At 40.9% G+C, this 24632-nt stretch overlaps 1 protein-coding gene across 3 annotated transcripts in view; it reads left to right on the top strand.

The window, feature by feature from the left end:
• The window catches only part of mcama (melanoma cell adhesion molecule a), a 109760-nt gene extending 89281 nt beyond the window's left edge, over nt 1–20479 (top strand). For 2 of the 3 annotated variants that reach the window (XM_072913848.1, XM_061963064.1), the window contains exons 4-16: nt 816–886; nt 969–1056; nt 2829–3008; nt 3417–3544; nt 8774–8918; nt 8995–9110; nt 9198–9339; nt 9418–9548; nt 9642–9783; nt 11822–11857; nt 18052–18181; nt 18255–18384; nt 19708–20479. In XM_072913848.1, coding sequence (XP_072769949.1) covers nt 816–886; nt 969–1056; nt 2829–3008; nt 3417–3544; nt 8774–8918; nt 8995–9110; nt 9198–9339; nt 9418–9548; nt 9642–9783; nt 11822–11857; nt 18052–18181; nt 18255–18384; nt 19708–19710 — 1442 coding nt within the window. In that variant the 3' untranslated portion in view covers nt 19711–20479. The remainder of the gene's footprint in view (nt 1–815; nt 887–968; nt 1057–2828; nt 3009–3416; nt 3545–8773; nt 8919–8994; nt 9111–9197; nt 9340–9417; nt 9549–9641; nt 9784–11821; nt 11858–18051; nt 18182–18254; nt 18385–19707) is intronic. The other variant, XM_061963063.1, reaches the window with a different exon arrangement.
• Nucleotides 20480–24632: the final 4153 nt, after the last annotated feature.

Here is a 24632-nt window from a genome sequence, read left to right as displayed (position 1 = left end):
CACACTCGGCTGCGAACCGATCCAGTGAGAGCTGCAGATCTTGGCCAGATGAAGCCATCAGGACAACATCATCTGCAAATAGCAGAGACCTAATCCTGCAGCCACCAAACCAGATACCCTCAACGCCCTGACTGCGCCTAGAAAATCTGTCCATAAAAGTTATGAACAGAATCGGTGACAAAGGGCAGCCTTGGCGGAGTCCAACCCTCACTGGAAACGTGTCCGACTTACTGCCGGCAATGCGGACCAAGCTCTGACACTGATCGTAGAGGGAGCGGACCGCCAGAATCAGACAATCCTATACCCCATACTCTCTGAGCACTCCCCACAGGACTTCCTGAGGGACACGGTCAAATGCCTTCTCCAAGTCCACAAAGCACATGTAGACTGGTTGGGCAAACTCCCATGCACCCTCAAGGACCCTGCCGAGAGTATAGAGCTGGTCCACAGTTCCACGACCAGGACAATAAGACAGTCCGTTACCCCATACTCTCACATAACGGATGTTTCATAATAATACATTTCATCTCAACCGTGACCATTAAACTATGTGACTAGTTCAGTGAAAATACTTACATAATGTAGCGTCTATCAATCGATTTCATTTGATTTTTTGACAGTTGTTGCCAAACCGTCAGTTGTCAGGCTCCCCCTTGCAAGCACACACACAAAAACACACACAAACGGCTTTCTGAGCCCATTCTGACACGTTACGGTTTCACAAACATTTAAGATCATAAATAATGACAACACTCTTAGCCATTTATATGAACAGTAAATTACGACCCTAATTGGATAAAATGCTTCTTCATCAGCTCCACCAGAGGCTCCAATAATCAAGGGTGTCCAAACTGGAATATCAGTGACCAATGAGATGCCGTCAAAGGTGGGTCAGCTGCCCATTGTCACCATGGAGCACAATAAACCACCACAATAAACTACATTCAATGCTTTGTCACTTCTTTTAGGTTGCAACATGTGAAGCCCGTAACGGCTTTCCCAAGCCCAACATCACCTGGTACAGGAACAACATGGCTCTAGTACCCACAGCAGGACGTAAGTGACCATGCAAAGCTCCACACTAAATCTCTGCCTACTTCTACTCCAGAGCTGAGTTCAGCAAGTATCAATTGATGATTTTTTTCCGACCTATTGTGTATGTACAGTTGCAGTCAGACGTTATACGTACATGCATATATACTCTTTTCATGGTCATGAATTTCATACCAGTTTTGGCCCTTCATGATTCATTTAAGCCCATCTTTCTCCTGAGTGGAATTATTATAAGGCTGCACGGTGGTTAGCACGTTGGCCTCAAAGTCAGGAGATGGATGGTTGGAATCTCTGTTTGGGGTTTTTCCTGCCGTGCCTAGCCACTTTCCAAAAACATGTATGATAGGATAATTGTCCATAGATATAAATATGTGCTTATATATATACACACACTCGTTTTACGAACCCCACTTTTGTGTAATTTTCGATTTACAAACTACTTGCCATGACCTGTTGGCACAGGTCATATCTTGGTTTAGTATTCTTATTGTTACGTACGGCGGGGGAAGGAGACACCACAACGGCAGAGGTCAGTTCAATAGGTTTATTGAACTTGATGCTGATGATGTGTTGGGGTGTGTATGCTCCTAAACGTGAATGGTGCAAGACAATGTGTAGAATTAACAATGTAAATGTTACCAGAGTTTGTTGTAAGTGCGTGTTGGATTAATCCTTCGTCAGACCAAAGGGGCAAGGTGAGAAGGCAGTCCGTGGGCAAGCAAGAGGTCGGGGGCTGGAGAGAGGCAACGAGGTCAGTGTCCAAGCAGGGGTCGAAGATCGAGGGAGGCAGTCCAGAATCCAGTGGGAAGTCGAGGCACACAGCTCGATAACGGGAAACAGGGGGAACACTGCGGGGAACACAGAGGACATAAGACAACGGGCACAGGGAAGGCACATAGAGAGCAAGTACGCAGAGGGAAGCCAGAGACGGGATGCTTACTACAAAGAGTGAACTACGTTCCGGCACTGAATCTTCGGGTCCGCTGGTCTTTATGCCCTCTGTCCTCATCAGACCCAGGTGCGCTGATTGGTGATTGCCTGCAGCCGTGCAGGCGCGAGACCGCGATGCGGGAAAAGCAAGCCGGAGGGGCCGGATGTGCTTGCAGCAGATGACATGCGGGATTGCGCATGTGCCGTGACACTTATAGTTCTCATGTGTTTAGTGTGTATTTCTGTTGTCAGCGCTCCTGCTTACCTTCTTGTTGCTAGGAGCGCTGAGTGCATACACCAGCCTCTGTTTGGTAATTAGCACAGGCACCTGCGGGGACTCCCACTCAAGCACCTTTTTATGCCAGTCACGCCATCCAGTCGGACCATTACCAGCTATACGCTACTATTTTCGGTTCATGTTAGTTGTATGCTGTGGTTTACGTTTCATTGTTTGCTATGCCATGCTAAGAGATTTAACACCAACGTCATGCCAATTTGTGACACTATTATCCATCCATCCATTTTCTACTGCTTAATCCCTTCGGGGTTGCGGGGGGCGCTGGAGCCTATCTAAGCTACAATCGGGCGGAAGGCGGTGTACACTATTAGATCAAGCCAAATATGACTCTCTTCTGTTTGTTATTGTCATTACTGCCACAAGTGGTGGAAAAGTGTATTACAAGGGAGTACCACTGCGGCCCAAAGAGACCACAGCTGAGAAACATATGTTTTGGTGGCCCAACAATAGACCCTGGCCCTATGGTTAGGAAACACTGTTCTAGTACATTGTAATTAAAAGTTCTTGACTGTCAATATTGAAAAAAACGAATATTGTGCTCCTGCAGGTGTCAACGTGTGGACTGACGATACACTTGAGTCCAGTAAATTGTACTCGATGCTGAGCACGCTGGAATACAAGGTGCAGAAGGAGGACAAGGATGCTAATTTCTCCTGCGAGGTCAGCTTCTTTGTGCCGGGGGCCATCAGGACCATAGAGTCCAGCAACGTCGGCGTCAGCGTCCACTGTAAGTGAAAAATAATACAAATAAATGAATCGACGACTACTATTTGTGTCAGAAAATTATGCAAAAAATGTTGCTGTGTTTTCACTGTCAAACATACAGCATCACTTTGTTCCCATTGTTTGGCGAAAAGCTGCTTGTTAAGGTTTCAGACTGTCAAGTGTTGGCTAAGTGTTGTGTAAGGCACTTTAATAGCCACATTAGCTTTCTGTTGAGGCACTTGGACTTTTGTTTTCGCTCCTGTGACACAGTCTGTGCTGTCAGCCTCATGGAAATGATCTTGTAATGGGACTTAACCCGCATGCTGAGTAAGACTGTTTAACTCGACTCTGTGTGTGTGTGTGTGTGTGTGTGTGTGTGTGTGTGTGTGTGTGTGTGTGTGTGTGTGTGTGTGTGCGTTTCTCTGTCCAGACCCCACCACCATGGTGGAGCTGTGGAGGGAGTCGCCTCAGGGATTGGTCAAAGAGGGGGACACTGTGGAGCTGCGTTGCCACGGCGATGGCAACCCCCCGCCGACCTTCATTTTCAGCAGGGAGCAAGTAAGAATGCCTCCTCTCTCGCTCTTTGCCCAAAAGTCCCCGAGACAGAAAGGGGCGACACGCAAGAGACACGCAGGGGACGTCTTTCAAATGCAGGGGCCCCCCGTGTCGACATGAACGTGCAAAATTTACTCCCATGTGACTTGGCAGATCCAGTCTGACGTGCACACACACAAAGTTTGGCTGTATGATACCTGAGTTGGTACACGAAAACCGGGCAAACTTTTAGCAGAATTTTTTGCCCAAAATTGAATAGAGTGGAATCTCGATTTACCAGCTTAAATGATTCTTGAACAGGGTTCGTAAATAGTTCATATATTGAAGCAAACTTCTCCGTAGGAAACAATGCAAATATGAATAAAGGGTTCCAGCCTGGAAAAGTCCATATTTTAGTGAATATTTGTATACTTTAAACACAATAAAAAGAGCTATACAGTACTGTATATCAAACATAATTAAAGGCTATCTCTTTATCAACAAGTTAAAACAACAACAAGCTGAACTGTCCTGTATGCGCTGCTCTGCCAACTAGCACACTCACTTAAATCTCTTTGGTACCCTCACAAACGATCAGAAACCACAAAAATCCTTAACTTTAACAACCATAATGCTGCAATAATAAACATTTTACAAAATAAAATGTTCACTCTACCTATTCGTCGGTGAATGTGCAGCTGACTGGATCAGGGAGCAGGCAGACACGAGGGGGATAAAGGAGGGGGCCTTGTGTGTGTCTGCTGAAAGAGACAATCAGGAGGCGATCCTTTCTCTGTTTGTGTTCTGCGAGTGCCTTCTTCTCCGCTGTTGATATGAGTCCTCTTTGGCAGATTTTTATAGAAAAGACAGTTCCTGTCACATTAAAAACTTGCTGTGGTACGAAGCCTGCTTCGCCAATTCTTCCATACTTACGGGCGCCATTGATGTACTCCACGCAAATACTCTTTCTTTTATCATTCCATAGCGATTCCCTCCTTCTTTCTTCCCTGGTTACTGTGTTAGCAAAATGACACAAAATAGTTGCCACCGGAACACAAAATGAATGAATGAAGCGTGAACATGGATGCATAATTGGCTCGATATAATGGTTCTTAGAGGGGTCATATGATGATTTTGTTCTACATTGAAAACACTTCATTGTGGTGTTCATAAAATGTAATGGTTGTTCTTTCGTAGAAAATGTGCATAAATGTTGTTTTATAGACCTATTTTATTTTTCCCAAATATTTTTATTGAATTTTGCAGACAGTACAGTATGATGGGTCATGGCAAAGGCAAGTTGAGGTACCTGCACATTTTACAATATGTAGCATAATAAACCCCACCCCTTACAATACCCACCCACTCAATTCCCAAGGTAATTGTCACCTAATGCCTTATAGACCTATTTTTAAGCCAATTTTTTTGAGAGGCGAAGTTGTTGGATGCAAATAAACCTCTCCTCACCACGCCCCCTCACGTTCAGTAAGCATTTTCCTCCGCCCGGCAGAAATAGTTTGTAGTTTTTTTATTTTCTAAATTTTATTGTGCACTTTGGACGTTGGTGATCGCCTCAAGCCATCTGTTTTGAGTGACTTTCACCACAAAACAACATCCCAGATGATACGGCAAGACCAGCGGCTCACAGCGTTTTGTTGTCGGCACTAAGGAAGGCAGTGACGTTTAGGTCTGGAACTATACGCTGACTAAGGTTAAACTTCTACCGAGTCGGTAACTTTATAATGCTAGACCCTGGGTGTATGCATGTGTATATCGACAAAAAAGGCGTTACCGTTTTACATTATGGAAATAACTCAGCTCGGCTGCTTCGAGTTTTAAACAGAGGCTAAAGTCTATCATCTACGCTAGAAGGCGACACTGCGACCGTAATGAATAAATAATAATTAAATAAATTATGCAACTTCACCTAATTGGTCCAAAAAATATTATTTGCAAATCAATAATTATAATCCGCAAATAATGTGCTGTTGTCTAGTGTCTGTGCTGTATAGAGCCCGGCAGGGTAACCATGTAATACTCCATATCAGTAGGTGGCAGCAGGTAGTTCATCGCTTTGTAGAAGTCGGAACGCGTCGAGGATGCTTTGTGGTGATCTCAATATGCAGAGCACAGCGGGAGGTAAAAAGGTATGTTACGCTTAAACCAAAAATGAACAGAAGGCAAGTCCCGCTAGGAAAAGGCACTGAAGCATAGGGATGGCTATGCTAAACGAAAGTAAAACTGAACTGGCTACAAAGTAAACAAAAACAGGATGCTGGACGACAGCAAAGACTTACGGTGTGTGTCCGTACATGACATGACAATCAACAATGTCCCCACAAAGAAGGATAGCGTCTGCACAACTGAAATAGTCTTGTTTGCCAATACAAAGCAAGCAGGTCAGGCAATAGCACTCAAAGGAAGACGTGAAGCTGCTACAGGAAAACACCAAGAAAACAGGAAGAGCCACCAAAATAACAGCGCAAGACAGGAACTAAAGCACTACACACAGGAAAAGAACGAACTAAAAAAAAGACAACCGGGTGAAGTTTCATTTTTTTATATTTCTGCTGGTGGTGTGGCTCCGTATTTTTTCAATGAAAAAAATGTGCCTTGTCTCAAAAACGTTTGAAAAACACTGATATAATTTACTTGTCCATTACCAAACACAGTGGGCACTGATCCAATTAGAAGTAGTTTTTAGGAAAATCTTTATTTATTTTGACGGAGGATGGTGACGCAGTTGTCTTACATTAGAAGGCTAAGCTAGCTACACATTAATTGATTTATTGATTGAAGCTTTTATTAGTCGATTGCACAGTACCGTACATATTCCGTACAATTGACCACTAAATGGTAACACCCGAATAAGTTTTTCAACTTGTTTAAGTTGGGGTCCACTTAAATTGATTCATGAAGCATGAATAAATCAAGCTAAGTATCTTTAAAACATTTCTAATCTGCTGTTATTACTTACCGTTTCATTGTCTCCTCCCTTGCCATAAATAGTAAATAGTAGTCACCGAACCCTCTGTTAAAAGTATTTTTGGGGAAATTCCCTCGTCATGATGGCGCAGGTTTCTGAAGCAGGACTATTTTAAGTGCTTTGCACACACGAAGAGAAACTTCTTCCGAATTGAAGGCGCTCTGTGTTCAGATGAGGCTGAAAGTTTGCAGTGACTTGTGCTGGTTAACGCAAACAACAACAAAGCATTTTCGATCTTTGTGTCGTACCTTAGGCATTTTGTCGTTCGGACCACAAATGCTCGAACATTACATGGCGAGCTCACGCACGTACCTTTTGGTAAGCCCTTAGGATACATAGACACCACAGGCCTGAAAAATGTCACTGGACTGAAAAATTCCAAACAGACCGTTTGGAAGAAGTAGAAAGGAAGGCAATATTGTTTTATAAATATCTCTGCAATACCTCCATGGTTTGATTTTCAGGACTTATGGAGATCCCAAATACACAGAAGCAGGTACCATCAGGTTATAAAAGAGGGTTTTATATTGAAAAGTTCGCAAAAAGACGCTAATAATGTAATTATGGATGGATGGATTGTTATGGTTGTGTTGGTCTGGAACGCCAGAATGCAGAGACTGCAGGCAAAGTGCAGGTAGAAAGTGTAATTAAAGGGGAACATTATCACAATTTCAGAAGGGTTAAAACCATTAAAAATCAGTTCCCAGTGGCTTATTTTATTTTTCGAAGTTTTTTTCAAAATTTTACCCATCACGCAATATCCCTAAAAAAAGCTTCAAAGTGCCTGATTTTAACCATCGTTATATACACCCGTCCATTTTCCTGTGACGTCACATAGTGATGCCAATACAAACAAACATGGCGGATAGAACAGCAAGGTATAGCGACATTAGCTCGGATTCAGACTCGGATTTCAGCGGCTTAAGCGAAATTGAAGAAGAAACTGAAGCTATTGAGCCATATCGGTTTGAACCGTATGCAAGCGAAACCGACGAAAACGACACGACAGCCAGCGACACGGGAGAAAGCGAGGACGAATTCGGCGATCGCCTTCTAACCAACGATTGGTATGTGTTTGTTTTTAAGTGTTGTAATGTTTTTAAGCTAAATTATTGGTAAACACAGTTTATGTATAATAATTTACGTAAAACCGCGAGTAATGAATAAAGTTTTCATCAATTAATATATTCTGTAGACATACCCTCATCCGCTCTCTTTTCCTGAAAGCTGACCTGTCCAGTTTTGGAGTTGATGTCAGCAGGCCAGGGAAGCTAGGGTCGATATTCTTCTCTTGATCATCTTCGGTGGCATAAGGGACGGTAGAAGCGGTGTGAGCCAAGACATCCAGGGGGTTTAGCTCGCTCGTCTGCGGGAACAAACTGCCGCTTGTCGTGCTACCGAGGTCCTTTGTCCCTGAATAGCTCACACACTCCGGCAGATTCAATGGGGGTCTGGCGGCAGATTTTTTTGACTTTATCGTTGGAAATGCATCTGCTTTGAGTGTCGCAGGATATCCACACATTCTTGCCATCTCTGTCGTAGCATAGCTTTCGTCGGTAAAGTGTGCGGAACAAACGACTGACCATTTTTGTCGCCTTTCCCCACACCCTCGTATTTTGAACAAATTTCGTCCAATTTCTTGCCACTTTCGCATCTTTGGGCCACTGGTGCAACTTGAATCCGTCCCTGTTCGTGTTGTTACACCCTCTGACAACACACCGACGAGGCATGATGGAAAATAACAGAGCTGATTTGATTCGGTGTGTGTAATGTGTTTGAGAAAATGGCGGATTGCTTCCCGATGTTGTGACGTCATCGCTCCGAGAGCGAATAATAGAAAGGCAACATCAAGGTATTTATTGACGCTTACATAGGTCTGGTGATAATGTTCCCCTTTAATGGAGCGGACCACAGGTGAGCAGGAAAACATTGCAGGTACTGTAGACACAAAGCATGCAATGGAGGTACAAGCACAAAGGCAAATGATCCATTGGAAGCATCCTATATAGCAACAAAGAACAGGTGTGTCCTGATTGCCAATCAGGGACAAGTAAGGGAGCCAGTCTGGAGAAGTGGTGGCAAACAGAAAAAAAAGCGCTGTACAGTAACTAATTAAAAAGAGAGTAATAAGTGCTTGTTGTTCGCTGAATTTGAGTAAACAAATGCAGCCAAAATCACTGTTGGAAAAATGTACACTATTTTGTGTTTTAAAAATCGACTTCTTTTGTTTTTATTTTTACATTTGAGGCCTTTGTGATTTCTTGCAGGACCCTAATGTGGACTTGGAAGCCCAGAGCAGCGTGTTGGTGCTGCAGGCGGTGTCGCGCAAAGACAGCGGCATCTACCAGTGTCGCCCACTGGACATCGACACTCGCCAACAGGTCAAAGGAGAGATGCAGCTCAAAGTGCACTGTGAGGAACACACACACACACACACACAACCCCATGCCGTCATGCACTCAGTCACTTCCACGTGTGTTGTGTTCAGACCTGGACCCTGCTGTGCTGGTACCTGCAGAATCAGAGGACTTGGTCAGAGGTGAAGATTTGACCGCGACCTGCAACGCCTTGTCCTCCCTGAAAACATCCACCATCTGGCACAAGGTTCTATGCACCAATGCCATCACGGCATTTGAATGATATGCAAGTAAGCTGTGATTAATGTGTGTGTGTGTGTGTGTGTGTGTGTAGGATGGTAAGATGGTGGGTCGAGGAAACACACTACACCTGCAGGACGTCACCTATGAAATGGCAGGAGAGTACGTATGCGACGTGACCGCACCCTCCCTACCCTCCCTGCACACCAGCGGCTCCGTTCACATCGTCGTTAACGGTCCGTCATTCCGGTCTGTAAATATAATGAATTAAAAAACCTGTGTAAGATGGAGCCGGTTGTGTGTGCGTGACACAGGCGGTCCTCAGCTGGTGGGCGAGGAGCAGGAGGTGCAGCTGGAGGAGACGGTGGGCAGAATGGTGAACCTGAGCTGCGAGGCACGGGGCCACCCGGCCCCCAGCATCACGTGGATCTTCGTGGGAAGTCAGGTGACTCGATGCAGACGTGCAATGGCGTCCGTGGCAATCATTTTCGCCGCCTGCTATGCAAAACCAATGCCCTCCCCCTGTTGGGTCTCACAGAGCTGGCAGGTGGTGGCGAGCAAATCCAGTGAACACGTAACACGCAGCGTGGTGTCCGTCGCCGTCGCCTCGGACATCAGTGCCCTGTGCAACGCCTCCAACGACTTGGGAGCGGACGTCAGAGCTTTCAGCATCAAAGCCGGTAAAAGCAAACACACTCTGATGCTAGCAGGGTTAATATGTAATATAACAGTGTATCTTAACCATGTTGGGCATAGGGATGATACTCGAAACCGGTTTTCCCGGTTGTTCGATAAGAAAAGAACCGAGTCTTTGGACTCGAATCCCTTTTTGAGAACCGGTACCTGTTATCGAGACCACTATAGTAAAGAAAAAGAGTTGGTTCTTTATTCGAATCCCTTGGAACGAATCCCGTCCCGACCAGAAATTCCCTGTGAGACATCACAAGAAATGACGTCACGTAGCTCAGTCATTAGGCGCAGATAGGGAAAGCAGGAAAAACAATGGACCGGAAAAAACGCTCCAAGGTGTAATAAAGTTCAAAACAAAAGGTATAATCCAATGAATAACTTTACTGAGAGATTTGAGCAGGGTACAAACACATGACGAACACTTTTACAAACAAACGGAAACATAGCAACCAGGCTAGCAACGCACCTCCTTTACGGCAGCTGTCGCAACGTTCTTAAAGCAACCGCAGCACATACATATATATACAACATATCTCCCTTTTTTAACTTTTTTTTTTCTTTCCTTGTAAACAAAACAAAATAACACTGTATATGTGTTGTCTGTCTAATTATAAATGATGCAGACGAGGCGTGTTGGCTGAGTTCTAGACGTTTACTTTCACAGCGTGCCAATAACCTCATTCTTAGCTGCCTGGTGGCGACATGCAACAACACTTTTCGGGGCTACCGCGCATGCTCGTCACTCCCGTTGCATGCTGGGTAGTGTAGTTGTTATATTCCCTAGCCTAGCTCATAACATCACATCTTTCCCCTTATAATGTTAACTCAATAAAGTGTATTTCTTTTTTTAGCTTTAACTTTTCATTTTTTAGCATTGTAACCACATTTGCAAACAACTTTTCTCTTCATAGGATTTTCTTTCAATAAAGAAATAAAGTGCCAAAATGTCAAAGCCTCATAACAAACAGTTATGTCAAATAGCAGCAGAAGTGCACTTTTTGGAGAGCTGTATTATTTTCAGTTTTGTGCCCAAGGGACTGAGTTTATTTAACACTATATTATTATTTATACACCTATAGTGATCACAGAGACAGGTTGTTTTTGTGTTACTGTATATATTTGTTTTTCTGAAAAATCCCACTTAATATACTTTGGGTAACAACAGTCAATATTTATTTATTTTATTTTATTTTTTTAGGTGAGTAACAGTCAATATTTATTTATTTATTAGATTGTATTTTTTTCTTATAGGATAAAAGTGAGCTTTTGTTAAACCAAATATTGTGTGTTTTTTTTCCATATACAACAACCTATCTGGACTCGATAAGAGGATTCGATAATAGGCTCAAACTCAATAATTTCTTATCAAACATCATCCCTAGTTGGGCACTTGCGTCCACTAGAGGGCAGGCATCTGTTTCTCAACTGTGGCACTCAATTGTAATACACTTTTCCACCACTTGTGGCAGTAAAAAGAATATCAAACACACAGAAGAAGTCTGGAGCGAGAGTCACAAAGTTTCTTAGGAGCAAAAATTATGACTAAAGTAGTGAAGCTGTATTTTTATTTACTCTTTAATTTTATTGAAAGTTTATTTACCAAACATAATATATATGTATATATATATATTATTTATATATACATTTATTTATTTTTTGCAGTACACTAATCAAATATACTGCAAAAGGATACATTTACATACAATTACGCAGTGCTAAAATCAATCAATTCTAACAAAATTAATAATGTCACTTTCTTCAAATGACCTGCGGGGCTAAATGTTGCCACTAAAGCGCTAATCCTGCTCCGTCTTCCTATTCTCTGGCAGACCAGGTGAGTTGTAAAGTGTTTGAAAATTTCAATGGAAGATATCAGCTAGCCAGTCAAACTGCATGACAAGTGGAGGAAGACGATTAGCGCCAAGGATAACGGGCTAATTGTGCAACTTTATTCTCATCATTGAGCTTGTTTGAACATTTTGTCAGCCATAAGTGGTCAACTTTTCATATGATTGTTGCTTTTCACAGTTCCACTGATCACATCAAGCAACCCCTTCTCTCCCGGTAAGAATTTGTTGTGCGACAACACTCTTCCTCCTCGCTCATTTCACTCCTCCTGCTGCTTTTTGACACCAGGAGCTGCTCCATCTTTTATTTATCACCTTTCTTTCTGGGACTCCTGCTCATTTTGCTGGCACAGCTTTTCAGATACTTCAGCTACTGCCTGCGGGCAGATTAAATATTCTCTTTTACTCGGAAGAAGAGGGGGAAATTATGAGGAATAAGCCCTACTGGCCACATCATTAGGTACGCCGACAAACGTAATCAAGCGCATCCACATTTTCTTATTTTTACGATCCAATTTCGAGTATGGGGTATCGGACTGTCTGATTGTGGCAGTCCGCTCCCTGTATGCTCAGTGCCAGAGCTTGGTCCGCATTGCCGGCAGTAAGTCGGACACGTTTCCAGTGAGGGTTGGACTCCGCCAAGGCTGCCCTTTGTCACCGATTCTGTTCATAACTTTTATGGACAGAATTTCTAGGCGCAGTCAAGGCGTTGAGGGGATCTGGTTTGGTGGCTGCAGGATTAGGTCTCTGCTTTTTGCAGATGATGTGGTCCTGATAGCTTCATCTGGCCAGGATCTTCAGCTCTCACTGGATCGGTTCGCAGCCGAGTGTGAAGCGACTGGGATGAGAATCAGCACCTCCAAGTCCGAGTCCATGGTTCTCGCCCGGAAAAGGGTGGAGTTCCATCTCCGGGTTGGGGAGGAGATCTTGCCCCAAGTGGAGGAGTTCAAGTACCTCGGAGTTTTGTTCACGAGTGAGGGAAGAGTGGATCGTGAGATCGACAGGCGGATCGGTGCGGCGTCTTCAGTAATGCGGACGCTGTATCGATCCGTTGTGGTGAAGAAGGAGCTGATCCGGAAGGCAAAGCTCTCAATTTACCGGTCGATCTACGTTCCCATCCTCACCTATGGTCATGAGCTTTGGGTTATGACCGAAAGGACAAGATCACGGGTACAAGCGGCCGAAATGAGTTTCCTCCGCCGGGTGGCGGGGCTCTCCCTTAGAGATAGGGTGAGAAGCTCTGCCATCCGGGGGGAGCTCAAAGTAAAGCCGCTGCTCCTCCACATCGAGAGGAGCCAGATGAGGTGGTTCGGGCATCTGGTCAGGATGCCACCCGAACGCCTCCCTAGGGAGGTGTTTAGGGCACGTCCGACCGGTAGGAGGCCGCGGGGAAGACCCAGGACACGTTGGGAAGACTATGTCTCCCGGCTGGCCTGGGAACGCCTCGGGGTCCCACAGGAAGAGCTGGACGAAGTGGCTGGGGAGAGGGAAGTCTGGGCTTCCCTGCTTAGGCTGCTGCCCCCGCGACCCGACCTCGGATAAGCGGAAGAAGATGGATGGATGGATGGAATTTCGAGTCCCGATCTGATACTTTGACAATCTATCATAGAAGTGGAAATGTTTTATAGAAAGCAAACACTAACACATTTTTATAAAGCTTATCTTATTAAATGTATACCGTATTTTTCGGACTATAAGTCGCAGTTTTTTCATAGTGCGACTTATACCCAGGAGCGACTTATGTGTGAAATTATTAACACATTAGCGTAAAATATCAAATAATATTATTTAGCTCATTCACGTAAGAGACTAGACGTATAAGATTTCATGGGATTTAGCGATTAGGAGTGACAGATTGTTTGGTAAACGTATAGCATGTTCTATATGTTATAGTTATTTGAATGACTCTTACCATAATATGTTACGTTAACATACCAGGCACGTTCTCAGTTGGTTATTTATGCCTCATATAACATACACTTATTCAGCCTGTTGTTCACTATTCTTTATTTATTTTAAATTGCCTTTCAAATGTCTATTCTTGGTGTTGGGTTTTAGCAAATAAATTCCCCCAAAAAATCAGAATCAGAATCAGAATAGTTTTTATTGCCATTGTTTGAGCACGGGTTCACACTCTACGAATTTTTCTTGGTGCATTCGTGCAACATAAAACACATATAACACAGATTTGGTAATAAAAATGCGATTTATACTCCAGTGCGACTTATATATGTTTTTTTCCTTCTTTATTATGCATTTTCGGCCGGTGCGACTTATACTACGGAGCGACTTATACTCAGAAAAATACGGTAACTTGCTAGTCTTATTGTAAATCAGATGATGTATGGTATTGAATGCTACTTATAATTTTTTTAAACAAAAAGAAGTGTGTAGGGCACAAACAACTAAACAAAAGCAAAAACTACTATCGGCCCCTATTTACATCATTTAGGTTATAAAGTGCACTGTCGATTTTTTGAGCAAATTAAAGGATTTTAAGTGCGCGTTGTAGTCCCAAAAATAGGTTAATTGCCTAAAAATGGCAGCACCCTAAGACTTCCAGCGGCACACAAAATGAGTGAATGAATGAAACGTTCATACTCAGAGACATGGTTCGCATATTTGGCTCCATCTTAAAAGTTGGTAAATCGAGAAGTTCACAAAAAGAAGGGTTAGTAAATCGAAGTTCCACTGCACTTGTGCTTTTTCCAACTTTTCCATGCTTTGTTTGTCACACTTGGCATGACGACAATGTTGTTTATTTCACTGTTATTTTAATGTTCAGGAACACAATCTCTGCTTCCTCATGAGTGGTTTTATTCGCTGTCATGAAGTTAAAACAGCATCACACAGACATTTGAACTCGACTGCTTACTAATTTAACACTAGCAATAATCTTCCCAGCTCGCATTTGCACTATGTCAATAAAGTAATGCCTGCCTTTGATGATACAGGTGTACCTAATGAAGTGACTGTGAGTTTTAAAGCAGCAAAACAAGTGACTTTCATCTCAGTCTCTTCCAATCATTACCTCCATGTGTATATATGTATGTATGCATATATGTGTGTGTGTACACGTATAACGTGTGATTAATCACCAACAATTACGACCTGTTTCAAATATCATCAGTTATCATACTTGCCAACCTTGAGACCTCCGAATTCGGTAGATTGGGGGGTGGGGGGTGGGCGAGGTTAAGGGGAGGAGTATATTTCTTACATTTATATATATATATATATATATATATATATATATATATATATATATATATATATATATATATATATATATATAATATATATATTTATGTATATATATATAGTACAGTAAACAGTAATGAAAACACAGTTGTTCTACTAACTGTACTGTACTTGCTGCTTACTTTAAAAAAAAATAACACTTACCTTTCACTATTTGAGTAGCTTTTGTTCTGCCATTTGAGTACTGGCGAGCGATCTCTGAATCCGGGAACATATCCTTCACGGATTTGTTGAAAACATCCGTAAATAAGAACGGAATGTTGCTTGCAAGGTGGCCCATAATACTGCGTTGCCGCCGACTTGTGTTTCTCTGACCGTTCATGAGTGACTATATTCATTCGGCCACCGTGTTATGGGTTATAGATAAACTTATGGATAACGGAGACGTATATAAAAGTCTCCTTTTCAGAGAGGACGCTAAACGCAGCGCCTTTAAGGCACGCCCCCAATATTGTTTGTCCGGCTGGAAATTGCCGTAGTTTTGAAGCAATGCATGATGGGAATCCGGATGTTGTGTGTCAGTGTATTAACGTGCCGGCTGGAATAAACACACGCTGAGCAATAGTTCCGTGCCTGCCTACTTTATGGTTTATAGATAAACCTATGGATAACGGAGACATATATAATAGTCTCCTTTTCAGGTGAGAGACGACGCTAAAGGCAGTGCCTTTAAGGCACGCCCCCCCCAATATAGTTGTCCGGCTGGAAATCGGGAGATTTTCGGGAGAATGGTTGTCCCGGGAGAGGCACTGAAATTCAGAAGTTTCCCGGAAAATTCAGGAGGGTTGGCAAGTATGTCAGTTATCTTATACAGTATATAAAACCCCTGGCAAAATTTATGAAATCACCAGACTTGGAGGATTTTCATTCGGTTGTATGATCTTCATTTTAGATAACAAACATAACTCAAAACTAGTCATATATATATATTATATGTATATATATTTATACATAGTAAATATATGTGTGTGTGTGTATATATATATATACATGTATGTATATGTATATATATATATTATATATATATATATATATATATATATATATATACATATCAGTGATGTGCGGTGAGGTTGATGGCTGGTGAGGCACTGACTTCATCACAGTCAGATTTACAAACATATGAACCCTAAAGAGTATCGTATTCACCATTTGATTGGCAGCAGTTAACGGGTTATGTTTAAAAGCTCATACCAGCATTCTTCCCTGCTTGGCACTCAGCATCAAGGGTTGGAATTGGGGGTTAAATCACCAAAAATTATTCCCGGGCGTGGCGCCGCTGCTGCCCACTGCTCCCCTCACCTCCCAGGGGGTGATCAAGGGGATGGGTCAAATGCAGAGGACAAATGTCACCACACCTCGTGTGTGTGACAATTATTGGTACTTTAACTTAACTTTAACTTTACACATACAAACTGTAGCACACAAAAAAGCACATTTAATTAAAAAAAAACGTTATTATGGTCTTACCTTTATGTAATATATTGGGTTGGAGGCAATAACCAGGCGAGGTGATGAAGTACGTCTCTTTACTGTAGACTTCAGAACAGACTCAACACACTTGACGTCAGGTGCGCAACACCACGTAAATCGTTGGCCAACCAAAAAGTAACCACAGTACGCTATAGCCAACATTAACCAGGAGATGGCAACAGACAAACATAGATCACTCTATTACATTCCTCCCCTTTTAGAAATGTAGAAGTAAGTTACTCAAAAGAAATAAACAACCCAACCAAAAAATGCAGCAGCTCAATAAGAAGCCAAAAAGTGCAAAAACAATAATGTTCGTGTTGGAGGAGTTGTGAATGAATGAAATATGAAATCCGTGCTGCAGTCTGCAGGTGTACCTAATGTTGTGGCCCTGCAGTCATTCACAACTCCTCCAACACGAACATTATTGTTTTTGCACTTTTTGGCTTCTTATTAAATAACTTTTTTAAATAGATTCAATCTTGCACGTGGAAAGTTTAAGTGTGGGCTTTAGTTGATATAACACTCCCGTCAGGGGGTGCATTCTACGGCGGGAATACATTCTCTACCACCAGGAGGCGGGATTACTGCGAGCCTCACACAGTGCGTCTTCGCAGCAGTTTTATGATTGCTCAGCACAAGAAATACGTTACACACATACAGTTGTTGACAAAATACACTGTACATTATATACCTCAGCTAACTAAACAATGGAAATGTATAATATAATTCATATAGCAATACGGTCTCACTGCACAGCAGGCCAGCAGTTAGCCGAGTCCGCAATGCATGTTGAGGCACAACTGAGTGACGTGCCTCAACTGGCTGCTGATCACCGCACCGTCTCTTCTCAGTATTTGAACGGCAAATGTGAAAATTCAGCGATTTTGAATAAAAATAATCTAAAACTGGTGAAGTTAAATGGAAAATAACTTTATAGTATAATCACTGGATACATTTAACAATTTAATTAATTGTTTTTCTTTTTACATTTTTTTTTCTTTCCATGATGGCCTGCCTCTAGTGACTGCACGTCACTGATACACACACATATATTTACTGTGTGTGTGTGTGTGTGTGTATGTATATATATATATATATATATATATATATATATATATATATATATATATATATATATATATATATATATATATATATATATATATATATACCTTTCTGGGGGGAGGGGGGGTACAAGGATGACAGAGGATGCAAAACAATAACAGTGCAATACTTGTTCATAATATGGTCACTACTGCCTAGTTTCTCTTCTTATATTCTTATTTCACTGTTATATTTTTATTCTCATCGTTGCTTTTTATTTTTATTTTTATTGTAATATTTTTCTATTTTGTTTCCATTTATACCCCCATTATTTACTTTGTACTTTTTAAATTCGATCTCAATTCTGTACACTACTGCTGGAATTTTAATTTTCCTGAGGGAACTCTCCTGAAGGAATCAATAAAGTACTATCTATCTATCTATGTATGTATATATATATTTATATATATATATATATATATATATATATACACACAGTAAATATTATTTCATTTTCTTCTGCAGCGCCATTTTGCTTGTCCGTGTTCAAACGAGGGATGATAATAATAATAAAAATAATAATCAATAGGTCAGTTCATTGATCGATTGCACTTTTGTGTGTTTGCATAGCAGAAGGCAACGGCGTGATCATCGTTGTGATCATCTTGTGTCTGCTGCTGCTCGCCATCCTGGGCAGCGTCCTCTACTTCCTGCACAAGAAGGGAAAGATCCCCTGTGGACGCTCAGGGAAGCAGGACATGTGAGCGTCGGCCATCTTTCTTTTCTTGTCTTTTTTCACGCTGTTTTCCTAGAAACTTCCTTTCCTCCTTCAGCTCCAAAGAGAAGACCGCCAAAGACGACATCGTGGTGGAGATGAAGAGCGAAGCAAAGAGCGAAGCGAAGAGCGAGGACGTCGTGCTCCTAAAGGCCGTCAACGGGGACAAAAATGGTCCAAGCGAGCAAGTACGCATACACTTTTTTTCATATTATAATATTTATATTTTATTATGATATGTCTTATCAATTCTATTTTCTAAATATTTGTGCCCACTTTGTTTTCACCATAGAAAATAAAAGTTATAGTCAAAATAATTATAATAATACTAAAATGTGATGCATGCACGAGTAAAAACTATTCATTACAAGAGAAAAGATGTCATCTTATCACATGTTACAAGAAATAATTTTAAGAGGATACAGTACATGAGAAAAATAACACACATACTGTATAAAGTCATTAAATTACTCAAATAACATGTAAAAAAGATAACTATAAAGTCACTAAATTACCAAAATAAAATGTAAAAAAAGAAAACTATAAAATCATTAAATTACCAAAATAACATGTTAAAAAAAGATCAATTTAAGTCAATAAATAATCCCAAAAAAAATTTAAAAGTGAAAACTAGAAAGTCATTAAATTACCAAAGTACGATGTAAAAGAAGATCAATATAAAGTAAATAAATTATCAAAATGAAATGTAAAAAACGATAAATATAAAGTCGCTAAATTACCATAAAAAGATGACTATAAAGTCATTACATTACCAAAATAAAATGTAAAGAAAAAGATATACAGTTTTTAAATCACCAAAAAAAAAGATAAATACAAAGTAATTAAACTACCAAAATATAATGTAAAGAAAGTATTGTATAAAGTCATTAAATTATCAAAATATAATGTAAATAAAAAATATAAAGTCATTAAATAGTCAAATTAAAACATAAAAAAAGACAAATACAAATATGAAGTCATTAAATTACCATAATAAAATATAAAAAAGATGAATATAAAGTAATAAAATTACCATAACAAAATGCAAAAAAGATTAATATAAAGTCATTAAATTACCATTAAAAATCTAACTATAAATTAATTAAATTAAGAATTTACCTAAACTAAATGTAAAAAAAAAAAGATCAGTATAAGTTCATTACATTACCATTTTAAAAAAAGAGAATTTTATCATGATTGTAATTCGATGAGAAGACAGTTGCACTACATTGTTACCAATTTTTTTAAAATATTTTTTAATATCGCTTTAAAAATCTTTTGATTTGTTGAAAAATTATCATAATTTTTCCAGAATAACATCGTCATATTAAAAGTCACATTTTGAGGAGAATAAAGTTGTGGGATTAAAAACATAATTCTAATTCTGTCCAAATGAATTATGATAAGTAATATTTCATTCATGTTAGTAGCCAAAAGACACTGTGATGTCGCACGCTCGCCGGGACCCTGAAGGCATCGCGTGACCAAAGATGATGCATTTGTGTTTGCAGTGAAGAAGTGGAAGATCAGCAGGACCATTATTGTCCACTCAGGAGACCAGCAGCTGATCTGAGACCAGCAGACGCACACACACACGCACACACACACACACACACACACACACACACACACACACACACACACACACACACACACACACACACACACACAGACTTTTGAATGAATGTTTTGTTTTTGTTTTTGTAAAAGTTTCCCAGCCGTGGTCGTGGTGTTGACGTGGTGTTTGGTCCTCCATGGAGAAGTGTACATATTTATATATATTTTGTTATTTAAGATATTTTCTCACGCCCGTTTCACACTTCCTGCTCGGCGTGCTCGTTACGGGGTCCTGCAACAACTGCTCCCGGCCCGGTGGCACTGTTTGTAAATACACAACACCTGCTGGCCGACTGTTGACGGGAGCTCAAAGGTTAGCGATCTGCTGTGCCTTTTTTTTCTTCTTTCGCTTTTTTGGATACGCGTTTAAACACTGATTTTTTGGTGTCTGACATTTTTCTTTGCTTTTTATTTTCATTTTCATTTTAATGGCACTTTTTAAGTTTGCCTGCTGGCGCCAGAACACAATTAGGTTCTAAAGTTACAATCGTGCAGGGACACTGGCGCCCCCTGCTGGCTCAGGCCTCTTGTTTGCGTTCCTTCCAAAAGACCATTGTTGATATTTTCTGGTGTGTGTCATGTAAGTACTGTACACGTGTGTTTGTTAGGCTTTTTACCACTTCTTTGCAGGAAACGCCAAATAAAAATGTCTTGTTTTTTTTCCAATCCATTTCCTTTCATTTTGACACCTTCAGAGGTTTTGAAAAAGAGACGGCGTGATGGGATCAATGTGGCGTCAGCTGCTAGAACTGGACTCAAAACGGTAGCTCAGATTCCTGGCAGTAAGTAGGAGACAAAAGGTCACACATCTGTAGTAGATTCAACGGAATGTATTTCTCTCTTGTCCCGACCTCAAATATGTGAGGCGCGTTTAACACGTCAAGGAGACGCCCCAGGCGCCAAAATAATTCTGATGCGATGAGACATGACGAGCTATTAGGTGCCTGATATGTTGTCACTTCCCAATTCTTAAGAAACTGCTTTCATTAAGACCCGGGCAGCGGAGCAGCAAGCGGCCCTATTGAAATTGCTGTTTGCCTCTACAGCATGGGTGTCAAACTCTGGCCCGCCGTGTAATTTCACTTGGCCCTTGAGGCGATATCAAATCAACACTAAAGCTGACCCGCCGATTATATATTGCGGCGGTGCCGCGGTAACACTGCATTCACCGCTAATTCTAATACTTGCCAACCCTCCCGGGAGTCTTCCAAACTTCAGCGTCCCTCCCGAAAATCGTCACGTCTGCTTTTCAGCCAGTCCAACGAGTGCTGGCCCAGTCACAGAACATGTGCGGCTTCTGCACGCACACACAATCGAATGCAATGCATACTTTATCAACGGCGATACAGGTTACACTGAGGGTAGCCCATACTTGCCAACCTTGAGACCTCCGATTTCGGGGGGTGGGGGCGTGGTCGGGGGTGGGGCGGGGCGTGGTTAAGAGGGGAGGAGTATATTGACAGCTAGAATTCACCAAGTCAAGTATTTCATACATATATATATATATATATACATATATATATATATATATATATGTATATATATCTACATCCTGAAAATATGCAAACAAACTGTGTTTAGATAATTGATACTTCAAACTTGCATAAATAAATATTAAGGAATATAACATAACTTGGCTTCTGAGAGTTTCAAAATGTAATGAATAAAATGCTAAAGTTGTTGATAAACAAGCAATTATTTTAATAATTAAATATGGTCATTTTAAATGAATTGTTATGATAATTTAAAATCAATTATTTCAAATATGTTTATTTTAATGTATAATTCTATGGCTGGATGTAATAAGGAGTCACGAAAAAATACAAATAAAAATACAATTAATTTTGATGTTTTTAGCAAAATATAGTAAAAATGTATTTTTTTTAAATGTATTTTTATTACTAAATATATTTATTTTTAGGTAAGATAAACATAATAATACAATTTATCTCTAGTCTGGATGATTTAGTTCTTGTCACCCTGCTGTCCTCCCGTCATAAAAAGAGGCTGTCCTCACTCAGGTCCGCATGGAGCTGGAGGGGGCGTGGCTTCCAGCTCCGGCTGAAAATCGGGAGATTTTCGGGAGAATATTTGTCCCGGGAGGTTTTCGGGAGAGGCGCTGAATTTCGGGAGTCTCCCGGAAAATTCGGGAGGGTTGGCAAGTATGGGGTAGCCGAATAAAAAACTTTAACACTGTTAGAAATATACGCCACGCTGTGAATCCACACCAAACAAGAATGACAAACACATTTCGGGAGAACATACGTACCGTAAAACAACAGAACAAATACCCAGAACCCTTTGCAGCACTAACTCCTCCGGGGCGCTACAAGGTGTGTGTGTGTGGGGGGGAGGTTTGGTGGTAGCGGGGGTGTATTTTGTAGCGTCCCGGAAGAGTTAGTGCTCCAAAGGATTCTGGGTATTTGTTCTGTTGTGTTTATATTGTTTAACTGCGCGGATGTTCTCCCGAAATGTGTTTGTCATTCTTGTTCGGTGTGGATTCACAGTGTGGCGCATATTTCCAACAGTGTTTACGTAGGAGGCGTGGACAATAAAATATTTCCTATCAGCTATATAGAATTACGCATCACTTTCAATAGCAGACTAGATATAAAGATAGCTAAGATTTAATGCGAAAACACAACTGTAAATGCTCTGATTATTGGCGGGCCATTTATTCTGGGTGTTAATTGGAAGCAGATGGAGATAAATTTATAACATTCCAAATTCACAAAGTTTTTTATACTGGCACCCTCAGTGTAACCTGTATCGCTGTTGATGAAGTATGCATTGCATTCACTCCTGTGTGCAAACAGAAGCCGCACACTCTTGTGACTGGGTCTGAACGATGTTAGAATGGATGATAAGCGGAAGTGACGATAGCTCGTAGAGTACGTTAAAGGCAGTGCATTTAAGGCACGCCCCCAAAACTGTGGTCCGGGTGGACGAGATATAATGACTGATGAACACCTTCGTTCGATAATGAAGGTTGCCTCAGCTCAAAGCCTGAGCCCTGACATTAGTGAACTAGCATCCAAGAAAAGATGGCAGGTATCTGGCTTGGGCACATCAGATTAGATCAGTGTGTTGCAAACTGAGCAGTTTAAAGTCCTGAATGGTTGGTTTATTCATTGTCATTTTATTTTCAAATGTATAAGTCTGTGGAAAAAGTTAATGTTGATATTTACCTCAGAAGGCTGCAAATAGAAAAGAGGCATTCAATTTTTATTTAAATTGTATTTGATATGCCATTGATATTTTTAAATTATTATTATTATTTGAAACTCGATTTTGCATGTCACTATAAAGTTATATAAGCCTTGCTTGTTCAATATTCAATGCAAAACTTGTTTGGGTCCCTATTAAAAGGTTAATTTGTTCAACCTTGGCCCGCGGCTTTGTTCAGTTTTAAATTTTGGCCCACTCTGTATTTGAGTTTGACACCCCTGGTATAAAGTCATCAAATTATCAAAATAAAATGTAAATAAAAAATATATAGTCATTAAATAGTCAAATTAAAACATAAAAAAGTCATTAAATTATCACTAAAAAAGACAACTATAAAGTCATTAAATTACCAAAACTAAATGTAAAAATAAAAAAAGATAAATATACAGTTTTTAAATTACCAAAAGAAAATGTAAGAATTATAGATATCCATCCATCCATTTTCTACCGCTTATTCCCTTTGGGGTCGCGGGGGGCGCTGGAGCCTATCTCAGCTACAATCGGGCGGAAGGCGGGGTACACCCTGGACAAGTCGCCACCTCATCGCAGGAATTATAAATATAAAGTAATTAAACTACCAAAATAAATTTAAAGGAAAGATCGTATCAAATTATCAAAATAAAATGTAAATAAAAAATATATAGTCAAAAAGTCATTAAATTACCATAACAATAACACAAACTCAGATCTTGATCCTGCTTGGTAGAAATGATGAAGATGGGTCAGTACCTGTTCCTGCCTACTCGTGGTGGGCGGAGCCTTGCGGCCCAAAAAAAATGTCATTTCTGCACTTTAAATTGATTGTTGATGATAAAATGCAAAAACATGTTTTGCAAGTGACCGGATGTGGGCGTCACTTGCAAAACTTTGATCTGATGTTTCGCCACAAAACACAAAATAATGGTTCCACAAGTTCAGATTTTGGGCGCGGAGAGTGTGGACCGCAACGGGCTCCAAAAATCTTGTTCATTGACGGCTAATTCCTGTTTTATCTTCAATAAAACAATTCACAATGTGGTTGTGCAGGCGCCACCTTCTTCTGTTGACTTGCATGTTATTACGCCAGGTGTCCACGGGGGGGCAGTATACAATTTACAATCTGATTGTGCAGGAGCCACCTTCTTCTGTTGACTTGCATGTTATTACGTCAGGTGTCCACGGGGGGGCAGTATAACGCTGCGTGCAGGAGCACAGGTGCTGGGTATTAGCAATCAGGTGTGAGGTTGGGAGATCATGCGGTTCCTTCTGGATTGTTCCAGCACAACTTCTTTTATTTCTTTTAGTCATGGCTTGTTTTGGAGCGTAAAGGGAAATTCAACCACAGTCAAAACCTCCATTTCTGGAAAACACCAGAAGGCTAATATTTTGGGGAAAGGAAACAATAAACTGGATTTATTGAGAAAAGACGACGAGTGAACATTTGGTGGAAGAGAGATAAATCCCGACGTTAAGGACACCTTTTTGGGCAACTCCCGCATTAACTTCACGTCCACCTTCCATCATGTCTTCTCAGGTAAGATCAGTAAATATGAGGCACCACTTCCGACATATCCATATTAGGTTACAGTGTCGGCAATTCAAAATAGGGGCA

This window comes from Nerophis lumbriciformis, linkage group LG09 (assembly GCF_033978685.3).
Source record: "Nerophis lumbriciformis linkage group LG09, RoL_Nlum_v2.1, whole genome shotgun sequence".
NCBI classification, from domain to species: Eukaryota; Metazoa; Chordata; class Actinopteri; order Syngnathiformes; family Syngnathidae; genus Nerophis; species Nerophis lumbriciformis.
This window is presented reverse-complemented; position numbering and strand designations above follow the sequence as displayed.